General features: G+C 54.5%; 1 protein-coding gene across 3 annotated transcripts; it reads right to left on the bottom strand.

Annotated features, from left to right (window-relative positions):
• Positions 1–1788: 1788 nt before the first annotated feature.
• Inhbb (inhibin subunit beta B) lies at positions 1789–6686 on the bottom strand. Of its 3 annotated transcripts, none has more exons than XR_016537272.1 (3): positions 6129–6685; positions 2611–3681; positions 1789–1996 (listed from the first exon to the last, which is right to left on the bottom strand). XR_016537272.1 is itself a non-coding variant. In XM_090342969.1 (3 exons), the coding sequence occupies exons 1-2, from the start codon at positions 6574–6576 to the stop codon at positions 2906–2908; spliced, it is 1224 nt and encodes a 407-aa protein (XP_090199095.1). In that variant the 5' UTR covers positions 6577–6686; the 3' UTR covers positions 2434–2743; positions 2870–2905. The 3 variants fall into 3 exon arrangements, 2 of the variants coding, with proteins under 2 accessions (XP_090199095.1, XP_090199094.1); XM_090342969.1 differs by lacking the exon at positions 1789–1996 and having other exon boundaries at positions 2434–2743; positions 2870–3681; positions 6129–6686; XM_090342968.1 differs by lacking the exon at positions 1789–1996 and having other exon boundaries at positions 2434–3681.
• Positions 6687–14240: the final 7554 nt, after the last annotated feature.

The following is a 14240-nucleotide window of genomic DNA, read 5'->3' as shown; positions in this document are numbered from 1 at the left end:
CAGTTCTAGGCACTAGGTGAGGAATGGGAATGGGGAGAGCCCAGAGGAGGCTTCCCTACTGCAGCTAACTAGGAAGTGAGCTGCCTGACCTCCTTTGGTTTCCCCATTGTTAGCTTACTAGGGATGGATAATCCCTTGGCCTACACATTCAAGTGTTCTGGAGTTTATGAGCAGACCACATGGCATGGGGCCCACCCCTGGGCCAGAGCCCCTCTGCCTGCATTTCTCCAAGGGAAGCAAGCAGCCTAGTCTGTGATACTTGGGCTCAAATGCCCAGAATCTCTGTCCTGGCTAGGTGACCGGAGGAGGCTCCTAAACTCAACACGTCAGCTCCCACATGTTTAGAAAATGAAGGTGTGTGAAGCAGGGAGGGGAGTGAGGGAACCGTGTGGTGACAGGGCTGAAGAGGGCTCTAAGTCACACCTCAGGTGACACTGAGCTCTCATTACTACTACCACCACCAACCTCCTACCACATTTTACCAGTGGAATCCTCACAGGAAAGGATAATTAACATACTCTTGGCAGAGTCTGCTTACCTCCTGCCTCAAGATCTGAAACCCCTTCTGGGTGACCTGCTTCAGCACCAGAGGTGAGCATTCACCTTCCACGGTGTACACTTCTTCCCAGGGAACAGGGCTTAGCCAGCACTTTCTGATGGTAATAGATGCGGCCTTGGGGAAACATAATTAGTCTTGGGACTCGAAGGGTAAACAAATGTGTAATTCATGAATTTGCTAATTGTCCTTCATTTTGATCTTCTGCCATCTCTCCTAGCTTGTGAGTGACATCCATCTCATGGCAAGGACTCAGAGTGTTCCGGGAGTGAACCACGGGGGCTGCTGGCGTCGGAGCTGGACACCTGCACCCACCCTCTCCCAGCTGCCCACCTCCAGCCCAAGCCCACTGTCCCAGCCAGCACACGAGGCAGGAAGCCCATGGCACTCAATCTTTTATTTTCTTAAACTGTACACAAACGTAAAATACTTTAACAGCCAGTCTATGGGGAAATTGTTTGGTTTTAAATTATTATGAAACAGAATCTAAAGGGAGCTTTATTAAATAAACATAAAGATGAGGATTTAAGGATACACACCTGCGATCTACCACAGTCATTTTTACTCTACCTTCTGGGTGTGTGAGGATAGAAAAGACACATCGAACTGAATAAACAAAATCCATTTATACCCTGAAACGTTGGCAGACCACTCACAGGATTGTTCAGAACATTTACCTCATAGAAGATGGCCTCACCATCTAATAAAAATTAAAACTGATCTGTTGGCCTCTTTGGTTCCAAAATTATGTATAATACATTTAACTGTATTCATTTTTTTGCTGCTATAAAAATAACTTCTTTTTTCAAATGGCAGTTTCTGACTAATCATGCAACTAAATCAGTGCAAACATTAAAAGCAATCATTCGCTTAAAAAAGAAGCAAAGGATTTCATTTCAAGTATAAAAAAATATAAAAAAGAGTTGTACGAGTCCAGTTTCGTCTAGTGTGGGTCAACCCTGTAAATTGCATAGTTCGTGTGGCACTTGAACCTGTAGAGGGAGAAGCCAAGTCAGGGCTGTTCCCAGGGCCACTTCTGGACACACGAGATCGGCAAGTGCTATATCATGTGCGTTCAGGCAGGTCTGCAAGGGCTAGGCGAGCTGGGTGGGCAGGCAGGCAGGTGAGTGGGCACAAGGGCCACGGCCACAGCCACGGCCCACCCACAGGGACAACTTCTGCAAAGCGGCTGAAGGCCTTCCTTCCCATCTCAGCTTAGCGGCTCCCCCTCCTCAGCCTCCATTGAGGATCTCTCCCGCAGCGTTTCCAGAATGCCCCCACCCCACCACTGCCTCCTCTGGGCTCATCCCCTTGTCTAGTGGTCATTCCCACCCCTCCCCGCAATCAGCCCCAGAGAAATGTTCCCAGCAAAGGGCACCGATCGCAACTTTCTTTTCTTCTCACTTGGAACAATTCAGATTTTCATTTTAAAGGTCATACCTGATAGAAAAAAAAAGTCTCTGTTCAGTTCTACAATTGGTACAAATGACTTGTCAACTACTGGAGATGAGTTAAAGCATCAAATTAAGACCCCTCTCCTCTCCCCTACACACACACACACACACACACACACACACACACACACACACACACACACACACACAGTGTCAGGAACCCAAGTGACAATCAGTCACTGCCCCAGCTCAAATCCCTCCTGGGCAGCCTTCCCTCTCGGACGGCTTGGAAGCACAGCTCCCCTGGCTTGGCAGTGTAGAGGATGCCAAGTGGAAAGTGACTACACACAACTGCACCAGGAGCTGCCGAGGAGCAGCAGGCCTGGTACAAACCAGGGGGCACTGAGCCCTAGCCTGCGCTGCTCCCAACCTCCTCTCAGTCAGTGGCTTATTCCCCCCCCCCCTCTCTCTCTCTCTCTCTCTCTCTCTCTCGCTCTCTCTCTCTCTCGCTCTCTTTTTCTCTGTCTCTTGTCTTTGTGCTTTTATATGTGCTCAGAAGGCGCAATTCAGAGTGGCCCGGCCAGCTGGTGGGAATGGAGGCTGTTCACCCCCCATTCTCTCCAACTGACAGGCATTAGTAGCTAAGATGCCATTTGTCACCATATCCATTTGCTGGTATCCTGGAGGCTTGCCGTGTAGGTGGCGGGGTGGGTCTGGCTGTGCGTGCCTATGTGTGCATTTGAGTCTCACGTGTCAGTCAAGGAGGCTCTCCCTCTGGTTTTGACTGGTTGATCTATGGAAGAGTAGAAAATGCTTTCAAGCCTCGCCCTGGTACTCTGCAATCCAACAGGAGGATCGCGCTCAACCCACTTGCGCCTCCTGTTCCCATAGGAGCCAGAAGAAGCCCACTGGGACTGACCTCCACCCTGCAGCTGCCAGGCCCGGGCCACCACTGTCAGGCGCAGCCGCACTCCTCCACAATCATGTTGGGCACGTCCCGCTTGACGATGTTGTATTCATCGTCGAAGTAGAGCATGGACATGGAGCTCAGCTTGGTGGGGATGCAGCAGGAGTTCACAGGCCCGGGGTTCAGGCCACGCATGCGGTACTGATTCACCACTGCCGTGTGGAAGGAGGAGGCTGAGCCGGGGACCCCTGCCAGGTAGGCTGGGCAGCTGCCCTCGCAGTAGTTCCCATAGTAGCCAGTGGGTGCAATGATCCAGTCGTTCCAGCCTATGAGCCGGAAGTCAATGAAGAACTGTTGCCTGCAACAGAGACTGGTCCGGCCATCACACTCCAGGCCCCGCTTGCGAATGCGATGCCTGCTGTCACCCAGTCGGGCCTGCACCACTACAAAGGGCCGGTGTGACTCCTCCCCAGGGTCGACAAAGACTGGCACCACAGCCAGCTCCTGGCAGCTGTCACACTGCACATCCAGGTTGAGGCGCCGCTCGCCACGCTCAAACAGGGCCTGGATGGCCTCAGTGAGGGGGAAGGTGTGCCAGCCACTGCGCTTAAGGTCCACCTTCTTCTCTACCACATTCCACCTGTCACCGTGGCCCTGCTCCTGAAAGTACACTTTGACCCGCACCTTCCGCCGGCTGCCCTTGTCCAGAACATAGGGCAGGAGCTTCAGGTAAAGCCACAGGCTGGCCTGCACCACAAACAGGTTCTGATTGCCTTCATTGGAGACGAAGAAGTATAGGCGGACCCGTGAGGAGGCGAGGCCATCTGCAGAGAAGGGGAAGAACAGGCCGAGTTAATTCCAGAAGAACACGAGGCAATGGGGAATGGACTCTGCTGCCTGATGCTGGAATGCAAACTCACCACAGCTGGAAAACGTTACTGACCAGAAATACGGTTCCTGGGGCCCCGGGCCTCTGCCTGTAACCTGGGACAGGCAGACAGAATCACTTCTCATTGAGAAATCCAGCTCAGGGTGGAGCTGCAAGGGTCCAGGCCTATAAAATCCTGCCTCACCTCACCAAGGCCAGGGCTCCTTGGAGACAGACTGTCAGGCCTCAAAGCTCAACAGAGTAACTTGTCAGGAGGCCAAGATCTTAACAAGTTGTTATGGGTATCTGTGAAATCTGGAAAACAAAACCAGGATCGTAGAGAGGATTGTGATTTGCGGGTTGGTTGTTTTAAGTTGAGCTTTTTTTTTTTTTTTTTGGTTAACTTAGGGCATTGCAAAATCAAGCTAAGCCACCTACTGCCTCTTTCCAGTGTTTACCAAAGCCTGATCTGATCCAGCCCCCAGTGGAACCTCCACTGCAAACAAGTAAGCACTGCTCAGATTTCTGACATAGGAACATGGGCTCTGAGGGCTGTAAGGTGCAGCCCTTGTTTTCAAGTAGTTCCAAGAACAGGATACTCAGGCTTGTGACTCCAGGTCTGATCCTTTGACAAGACCCAGGCTCCCCATTCATGACACATTCTGAATCTCCAAAGAAGAGGGGATCTGGCCTGTTAAGTTTTCTCAATAATTTATTTCAATAAGAAGGGTGGCTATGCCAGACAAGAGATGCCACCCCTCTTATCCTACATTTCAATGACCCCTCTGACAAGCTCTACTTTTTTCTCTTTCTTCCTTTTTCCCCCCAGAAATAAGGCAATTCTGTGGACATGGCTGATTCTGTCAAACCTCCCACCATGCCCCCCCAGGCCCCTCCTCTGCTTTGCCTGGCTCCTCTAATAACACTGACATCTGACTTTGAAATGGGGGTAACTGTAGCCTTAAAAGCTGGTCTTGGACGAGCTGCCTGTGACCTGAATCTGTTATTTATAAGTCAAAGAGCTGGCTCCGTGAAACGGACCAGAAATATAACAGCCCCCGCTGTCATTTTGTGCCACCGGGACCAAAAGGCCTCCTCGCCCTTCCAGAATCACATTTCTACCCTGGGCCCAAAGCACCTTTTAATCCAAGCCCTCTAATTGCATGTTGAGCGTTCCCTGACTCCAGCGGACAGCTAAAACGGCAATGCATTTCTTTCTAAGCACAAACCAGCCCTGATTGTCTCTGCTTTTCTCCACACCCGGCCATGCAAAACTTTTCATCCCTTTTCATCCTCAGGCGGCACCAGCACGGTCTGTCTGCTGCTTTGGGGAGCGTGGGGGGGGGCATTTGCAGTCAGGGGCCCAACTGATCTCCTCCCAGGCTCCCTGTTTGCCCCCCACTCTGACTGCACCAGGGCTTCCCCCTCTGCGACTTTCTCTGCAGTCCCCTCTACACAAATGGGGCCGAGCTCCAGGCACAAAAGCCAGCCTGGCTCATTCAAGTCCTGAAAAGGACAGCGGAGTCTAAAGCACTTGCAGAATTTCGGCACAGGCACATTTTCCTCCTGTTAAACTTCCCCAAAGATTTCTCTCTCCCTTGGTTTTTTTTTTTTTTTTTTTAATATTTAGACAACGGAAGAGATTTGTGATGTGGGGCCAGAGGGAAAATTCCAGAAAGGAATCCTACTCTTTGTTAACTAAAACTCTGCGGCTCTCTCTTGGAGGGCTGCTGCTGCTGCTGCTGCCAGGGCGAGCCGAAGGCTGTCCCCTAGCCGCGTCTTTGCGTAAATGATGGACCTGTTGAGAAGCTGCTTTCCGCCCATGCCGGTGCCCACACAATCGGAAGAGAGGTTGCCTAGCTCTCCCCAGCGAGGCTTCAGCAATCCTGGCAAGCCCACGCCGCCCTGCGATGGAAGCGGCCCTGGGGGCCTCTCACACAGGCGCGCGCGCGCGCACGCACACACACACACACACACACACACACACACTCCTCCGGCCCACGTACATCAACAAGCACACACATCTCCATCCACACTGCTGTGCCTACACTCCGATCGTGGGAAACAAAAACATTAAGCAATCACCAAGCCGGTGCCCGCAGAGCCAGGGCCGCGCGCATCTGCCGGGAGGGGGACGCGCGCCCAGAGGTGCTGGGGCCCGGTTCTGGAGAGCAGGGGCGGCGGGCAGGGTGCTCCGCGGCGGCGGCGGAGGGGACACGGCCTGAGCAAAGCGACTGCAACCCCGCGGAGCGCGCGGGGACACGGCGGGACGGCCTGGCCGAGGCTCCAGGGTGCTCCCCGGGGCGCGAGGGCTGCGGCGGCCAAAGCTGGCACGGAGGGAGCGAAGGAGGGCGAGAGGGAGGGAGCGCGGGCCGCGACGGGCAGTCCCAGGGCCGAACCCACCTGTCTCCGCAAAGCTGATGATTTCGGAGACGCGCTCCTGGCCGTCGGCGCCCGGGCTAGCGTGGCCGTCGAGGTGCGGGATCTCCACGCGGCCGTCCTCGCGCACCTTGCCCGCGTGCAGCTTGCGCAGGGCCGTGACCATGGCGGCCTTGGGCACGGCGTGCGTGATGTTGGGCCGGCCCCGCAACTGCAGGCGGTTCAAGATGTGCCGCTTCACAGCCTCCAGGAAGTCGCCGTCCAGCCGGCCCAGCTCCTCCGGCCGCCGGAAGCCGCCGCACGACGTACAGGTGTCCTGCGACCCGGCGGGGGCTCCCGGCGGCGGGGGCGGCGGCGGGGCGGCGGGAGACGGCGGGGGCGTGGGGGAGCCCCAGGCCTCGGGCCCCAGCCAGCCGGCCGCCAAGAGCAGAAGGCAGGCGGCCCCCAACGCCCGACCGGGCAGCCCGTCCATGGTTCGCCGCTGGCGACGAGGGCGCCCGCCGCGAGGCGAGGCGAGCCGAGCTCAGGGCCGGGCTCCGGGCTTCGGGCGCACCGCCCCGCCCCGCCCCCGCCCGCGCCGCCCGGGCCTCCGCCCGCCCGCCCGCCCGCCTGCCGGGAGGGCCGCTGCCGGCTCGCAGGGGGAGGGGGCCCGGCCGGGCCGCGGGGGTTCCCGCGCGGCGGAGAAGGGGCGCTGCGGGGGCCGCAGGGGCGCGCCGGAGGGTCACTGCCGCTCGGGTGTCTCGGGGTGCCGGGGCATCTGCAGCCTCCTGCCCATCGTCTCCGCGTCGGGGCCCCGCAGCCCCCGCTCGGGTGAAGCGAAAGCGGCGGCTGGGGTGCGGGCCCGGGAAGGTGGCGAAAGAGCCAGTCGACGCAACTTGGTCGAGACCGAAGCGAAGGTGCCCTCGTCCGCGGAGCGGAGCCGGGCGCGGCTGGGTGCGGACTGCGGCGGGCGCTGCGGCGGGGCCCCGCGCTCGCAGCACCTGAGCGCCTCGCCCTCGCTGCCTGGCGCCGGGAAAGGGCTGCGGCCGCCGGCGACGGGCAGGTCGTCCCCGCTGCGGGCCGGCTCACGGGCGGCGCGAATTGAGCGCGGGGTCGGGGAGCGCCGCCGCGCGGGCCGGCTCACAGGCGGCGCCGAGCCCCCGGCCGCGGGCCCTGCAGTGCTCTCGGCGCGTCACCCGGCAAAGTTGTCTCCAGGCTCCCGGGGCGCCGCATCCACGGGCGGGTGGCGGGGCCGGCGGGCCGCGGCGCGCTCCTCCGGGGCCTCTCTCCGTTCCGCCCGCCTCCTCGCCTGCCTCCCGCCCTCCGTCTGCCTGCGCTGGCCGGTCGGACGCGGGGCTCCGGCCGATGAGGGCGAGGCGGAGGCTGGGCCCTCCTCGTCCGCGGCTCTTCGCCCCGCTGCGGCGGCCGCGATGTCGGCTGGAGCGCCTAAAAGTCTCCTGGCGTCCCCGGGAGCGGGCGCCCGCGCTCGCGCCCAGCCTGGCTCCCGCCGCAGGGCCGGGAGAGAGCGGGCGGCGGCGGCGTCCTCGCGCCCGGCCGCGGCACGGAGTACAGAGCACGCCGAGGAGGAGTTCTTCGCTTTGCCCTCTCTTCTTTTACACTCCCCGGGGTTTTTTTTTCCCCCTCCTAAGGGGGGGAAAAGCCGCACGGTCTCCGTATGTGCGCGCGCGTTACATAGTCGTTGGCAGGGGGGAAAAAAAAAAAGCGGGGGGAGTGTCGTCCTGGCCGTGCGGGAGGAGACGGTCCGCGCCTCCGCGCTCGGGCGTCCCGGGGGTGGAGGGGGAGGCGGAATCTGTTCGGGTCGGTGCTGCCCGCTCCCCCGCCCACCCCTGCTTTCCCCGACTTTTTTTTTTTTTCCTCTCAAGGAGGAGCGATCCTCCCCCCACCCCAGCGCCGCCCCACCCTCTGCAGTGCCGGATCACTACTGCTGCCTCGAAACTTTCCCACCACGTGGGTGTCCCGGACCCTCGGCCTGCTGGGCTGCGGACGGCGCGGGCGGACTCCGGGCGCTGATCAGACGCTTGCCCCCACCTGCCGACCCCTGTCCCCACCGCCGCCTGCCCCAAAGCGGCCCCAGCGGACTTGCGGACTCCAGCCCTCGTGGGGCGCTCCTTCACGCGTTGGCCTGGCTGGCTCTGCGCGTGGGGCTGCAGTGCCCCCTTCTTGAAGAGCTCTGGACCAACGTTGTCCGCACTGGGCGCGGCGTTGGCCCTGCAGGCTGGATGACAGAGGAGGTGGCAGCAGCTGGAAGCAGAGCCAGATGCTGCCTCTGCCAAGGCCAGTCAGGAGGGCCGCCAGGATTGGTGCAGGACCAAGCTTGGAGGCCAGGAGGCCTCTGAGTCCCAGGGCTTGTTGGACTGGTAGACTCGCCAGTCTCCCATCCTGGCAAACTTGGCCGCAAACCCAGGTTTCATTCGGGGCCCAGCCACTGCCAGCTTTGTAGGAATGACCTTGAATAGAATCCTATCTTCTCCAGTCTCTTACCTCCTCATCTGTAAAGAACAGCTATATCACACTGCCTGGTTGGGAGATTCAGATAACCCGTGCCAGGCTTTTTACAGAACCTGAGAAAAGATGGTTCCAGAACAGCCTTCTTTGGCCACCAGACAAGAAAGGAATCCCAAGTGCACTGATTTCTCTGACCCTACTCCTGCCCCCACCTGGGTCTTGGGCAACAGGGTAATGCCCAGAAGGCACAGTGCCTGTGTTTAAGAAGGCTGGCGTGCATGCATGTGCAACACACACACACACACACACCAGTCCCCTACTCACAGTGCAACAGGCAGAACCCTGAAGGAACAGTAGAATGGGAGGGTCTTCTGGCTTCCCTCCAGTATTGAGTTTTGAGGAATGAAGGATGCTGGGGGAAATCTGCTACCATTCTTCCCCTACCTCCTCTGCCCCCACACTTAGGAAGTCTCGGCACTGTGGATCTTGGCCAGGACTGCAGCCTTGTGGAGGCCTAGCGCCCCCTCCCTCCCAGTGGGAGGAACCGACCTGAAGTCCACATGGCAAAACTAGGCTACATCTGAGTTTGCTAATTCTAAGTCAGAAATCGAATCCTAGGAGAATCACAGAGGTGGCAGCCCTTCTGTCCTCCTTCAGACTTTCTCAAGAGCCCCTTCTCCACTGCTCCCATTCCATGCCAACCTTTTGCCCTATCCAGGAACCTACCACCCCTAGGCAGGATGGAGATGGTTCTGCCTCCAAGGCAGCCTGGATCTGAGCATTCTGCAAGATGGCCCCCGAGCCATCTTGGTGGCTGGACCACCTTGGTGGGTTTGCGTGCATCTTCTCATCAGGAACACCCCACTTGGCAAACTCATTTTTCAGTCTTTTTTATGGTTTTATTAACAATATTATTATTGCCTTTAAATGGTTGTACAAAGGGGTTTCCAGTCAACATGTCTATTAATGAGTACAGTGTGTCTTGAGCTGTGTCACCCCTTCCTTCTCAGTCTTCAGGACCCAGCCCAGCCTTTTCTCTGTAGTGAAGCCCTCCCTCACCTCTGTGCCCTGAACAGTGATTTGCCTGATTAGGCTCCTGGGCCCAGGACTGATTAGGTTCCTGGGCTGTCTCATTACCTGTCCATCTCTTGCATGCAGACCAGGCCTTCTAGGCCCTGTATGGTGCCAGACCTGACAGATGACTAGGGAGAGCTTATTGAAGGAGTGGTTGATTGAATGAATGACTCATTAAACCAGTGAAGGATTTAAGATCTTTCACTCCCCAGCACACCCTGGAGGCCATTCCTTCTTGCCAGCCTCACGTGGACTGCGTGGGGCTAGAAGGGAGAAAAGGTAGGTAAGGTGCAGCATCCTACTGATTGACCTGGCACCAGGAAAAGGCAAAAGCCACCATGTCTTGGCTAGTGGGAGGAGGGTCCACACTTTGCCCCGCAGTGGAATAGCCGTCAGCCCTGCTGCTGGTCATCTGCTAGGAGGGAACTGGGTCAAGCGGTAGTCAGAAACCATCTGCTCGAGAAGCTGGGATTATCCCGCCCTCTGCTGATCCCCCAGCCCATGGGAGCCAAGGGTGTAAATTGAGTTCTTCCAGATCACCTTGTACTTTAGCAGGGGTTCACTAACCCCTCCTGAGGGGCCAAGACCTGCTCCTGTTGCTTCACAGCCTCATTTAGCACTAGGCTGTTCTTCTTGTGCTGGTGATTTCAGCCTACAGTCCTAGCCAGGGATGTGACTGTGCCTGTCAGTTTTGAATACAATAACACACCATCACCAATACTACAGCCAACGCCTTCCACGTGGGCAGCCGCAGCCCACTCAGGATGCTGGCTCCCTGCTGCCATCAAGGAACTCTGGCCCAGTAGAGAAGATGGGAAGGAAACACGGTGACTCTGTGGATTGGGGGCACAGAAGATGGTATCTGAGGAGCTCAGGGCCTTTGCTCTCTTTTTAGGTTTGGGTTGATTTTGCACAGCTTATTGCTAAATGTCAAATTTACAAAATGACAAGGCAAAGACTAAAAGGGATCCTTAGGGCTAATTTGACAGACAGACAGACAGACAGACAGACAAACAGAAAGAAAGAGAGAAAGATTAGACAGCTAGGTGTAATTCTTGCTCCCACACAAATACTGCCAGCTGTAAGGAAAAGAGAAAGACCCTTTTATAGGAAAAGATTTCAATAGTTGAGCTCAGAGACCTGGCAGTCATTTTTCCAGTGCTAGTTAAGAAGTCTCCACTTTCAAACATCACTATCCTACGTCATGCTTCTTTAGAACAATTCAGTGTTGGTGTGGAGGGAGCTATAGTCAGAGCAAGGCACAGGAATAATCTGAGTCTGGAGCCCAGTTTGACAGAAGACCCAGCCACAGAGCTTCTCTGAGGGGGGTGGGACCAAGCTCACCCTTTTACACGCTCAGATGCTAACATAAAGCCTCAGACCACTCATGGTCACAGAGCCAAGTCCTGATGAGAGTGGGCATGGAGGCTTATTTTGATAAGATAACCTCATATTTCTCACCCAGGCAGCTGGACAGCTCCCACCTCCCAAGTTCCCCCGCAGTTGTCGCCATCCCAAGGTCCCTTGTGCCTGCTGTCTCTGGCAACACACCAGCCCCAGAACTGAGACTCGTGATCTTAATCACCTGCATTTTCTGTGCCCGGGCATTGTGCTTGGCTTACTGAGTCTGTGCTTTGTCACACAGGACAAGTGAAGAAGATGAGGGGTTCCCATGAGGCAATGGTCAGAATCTTAAAGGTGGTGAGGCCTTGGCCTTCTCCAGAGACAGCGTTTGGGCCAGCCCCCATGGCAGGCCGCCATGTCCATTTCCCATGTGGCTTCCTCAGTGCTTCATACCTTCTATGCTCTCCCCCCAACCCTGTTGCTCAGTCGAACTTTAACCCACAGTCATTTTATACGGCTTCCAATTTCTAGTATTGCTGCTTTTGTTTTTGTTTGTTTATTATTGTTGTTGTGCTAGTACTGGGGCTTGAATTCAGAGAGCATCATGTTCTCACTTGGCTTTTTCCATTCAAGGCTGGCACTCTACCACTTGAACACTACCTCTACTTTCAGGTTTTTTTGTTGTGGTTTTTTTTTCTTTTTTTTTTTTGGTGGTTAATTGGAGAAAAGAGTCTCAGATTTGTCTACCTACAGTGGCTTCAAACCAAGGTCTCAGGCCTCAGTCTCCTGTATAGTTTAGGATTCTAGGCATTAGCTACTGATGCCTGGCTTGGAGCATTGCTTTTGAGCCAACTTCCTCAGCTCCCAAGATCCCCAGGACCCATCATTTGTCATCAAGAACATACAAATCTCTGCTTCTGTGCCCAATTTGCAGTGAGACCACAGAGCCGGAAAGGAGCTGGCTTGAGAAGACCCTGCTCTACTTCAACCTAGCAAGGCTGGGGACTGTGTGAGAGTAGGATTTAACATGTTTCAAACATTCAGGAAATAGTTCAACAGCAGGCCCCCAGGGATGGCTGTCCAAGTTGGTATATTTTCTAGAAAAAAAAAATAGAGGTGCTAAATACAGCAGTTGGTTAGTGGCCCACTTCAAATTGCTAATCATAAACTATTCCTAGCACAAAATTCCTTCCTCTTCATCCAATAAATATAGTGAACTAGTTACTAGGGAATCTAGCAATGTGTAGGTCGTAGCCCTCAATTGCCCTTTCCCACCTTCTAGAAAGATCAGAACATGAAGCAGTCTGGTTCAGGGAAAGACAAAGACAGCACACATCCATAAGGAGTCTTGGGATTTAAGAGGGAAGGTCGCTGGGTGTGGTGGCTCACGCCTGTAATCCTAGATACTCAGGAGGCTGAGATCTAAGGATCTTGGTTCAAAGCCAGCCTGGACACTAAAGAATGAACACGAGACTCATATCCAATTAATCACTAAAAAAATAGGAAGTAGGGCTGTGGCTCAAAGGGTAGGGTGGTAGCCTTGAGCTGAAGAGCTCAAGGACAGTGCCCAGGCCCAGAACCCAAGCCCCGTGACCCACAAAAAAAAAAAGAAAGAAAGAAGAGAGAAGGTGATGAAAAACAGAGAGCCACATGATGAATTTGCATGGCAAGAAGATCCAGGTGAGGACTCAAATCTAGCTAGTTGGGGCAGGGGAACATTAGGCAGTTTGTTCACTCAGAAGGGGGTGGTAGATAAAAGGGCATAGGAACCCTACCTAGCAAGAGTGTTTGGAGGGACACCGGAAGCACAGTCATCGCTGAGAGATTGAATTTGAGATGAGGACCAGAGGAATGGAAGTGGCAAAAAGGACATGAAGGAATGGATTGTTTGCATCAAGGAGATTGGAAGGCTAAGCAAAAAGAGTTAAGGATCTCTCTCCCTCTGTTTCTCCTCCCCCCTCCACCCCCATCCACCCCCTCCCTCACGTTTCTGCTTTGGGAGCTCCAGCTCACACATGCCTAAGGTAGCCAGGGGATCCTGTGAGCTGATTATATTACACCCATGGAAAGAAAAGTAGAACATTCCTAAGATTTCTTTGCTTTGAATCTTCAAAGACAGCCATGTCTACTTTGGAAACCCTGGGGTCTGAGTCCTTAGCTGTTCTTGAACTTCACAGCTGACCTTTGAGCCAGGCACTGTAATCCTAGCTACTCAGCTACTCAAACCAGCCTGGGCTGGAAAGTCTTATCTCCAATATACTACTCAAAAAAAATAAAAAAGCTGGTAGTAGAGCTGTGGCTCAAGTGGTACAGCATTTGCCTTGAACAAAAAGAGAGACTCAGAGACAGCATTCAGGTCTTGCGTTCAAACCCCAGGACCAGCACACACACACACAGCTGAACCAGGAGCTGATGACTCACAACTGTAATCCTAGCTACTCAGGTGGCTGAGCTCTGATGATCATGGTTCATAGCCAGCCCAGGCCAGAAAGTCTGTAAGACTCATCTCCAGTTAACCAGTACCCAGGCCTTGAGTTCAAGACTGACAACTGACAAAAAGAAAAAAAAACAACAAACAAGGCTGACCCGTGAGATCTATTCTTCCAAAGATGATGTGTGACCTATATGTTCCGTGAGGAGGGAAGGGAAAAGAAAGAGCAAGAAAGAGACTAGGAGACAGTGAAAAGAAAACAATGTACAGCTGATCCAATATAGTATTTGTTGACCGCGCCAACACGGAAATCAAAGAAGTTATGCTTGAATACAAACAAGACAATTTTTTCACTAAACAGAACCAATAAAGTCAATAGCTCATCTATAAACTAATATCCATGACAGCTGAGAAGGTCTCCATCACCACAGCCATTACACACGCCCTCCCATTCATCTAAACTGAGCTTCTGCCCATCCTGCTGGTAAAGATTCATCCACAGGGGAGCTACTATGGTTGGAGAGGAAAAAAGACTTCTGAAACATTTTTGTATGTACATGCACCAGTACTGGAGTTTGAACTCTAGAGCTCCACTTTCTGGCGTGTCTTTTTCACTGAAAACATGGTAGTAACTCTACCACTTGAGCCACAGCTCCACTCCTCGTGTTTCTTTTTTTTTTTTTCTTTTTTTTTTTTTTCGGTTGGTCCCTGAGTTCTTCAGCTCAAGGCTACCACTCTACCTCTTGAACCACAGTGCCACTTCCAGTTTTCTGCTGGTTAATTGGTGATGAGAGTCTCACAGGTTTTTCTTTACCGAGCTGGCTTAGAACCTTGATCCTCAG

The sequence above is a fragment of the Megascapheus bottae genome, chromosome 12, assembly GCF_031878675.1.
Source record: "Megascapheus bottae isolate mThoBot1 chromosome 12, mThoBot2.hap1, whole genome shotgun sequence".
Lineage (NCBI taxonomy): Eukaryota > Metazoa > Chordata > Mammalia > Rodentia > Geomyidae > Megascapheus > Megascapheus bottae.
This window is presented reverse-complemented; position numbering and strand designations above follow the sequence as displayed.

Coding starts and splice junctions, on each gene's coding strand:
- Inhbb (XM_090342969.1), bottom strand. CDS start 6,576: ATGGACGGGCTGCCCGGTCGGGCGTTGGGGGCCGCCTGCCTTCTGCTC. Junction 3,682..6,128: donor CATCAGCTTTGCGGAGACAG/GTGGGTTCGGCC, acceptor CCTTCTCTGCAG/ATGGCCTCGCCTCCTCACGG.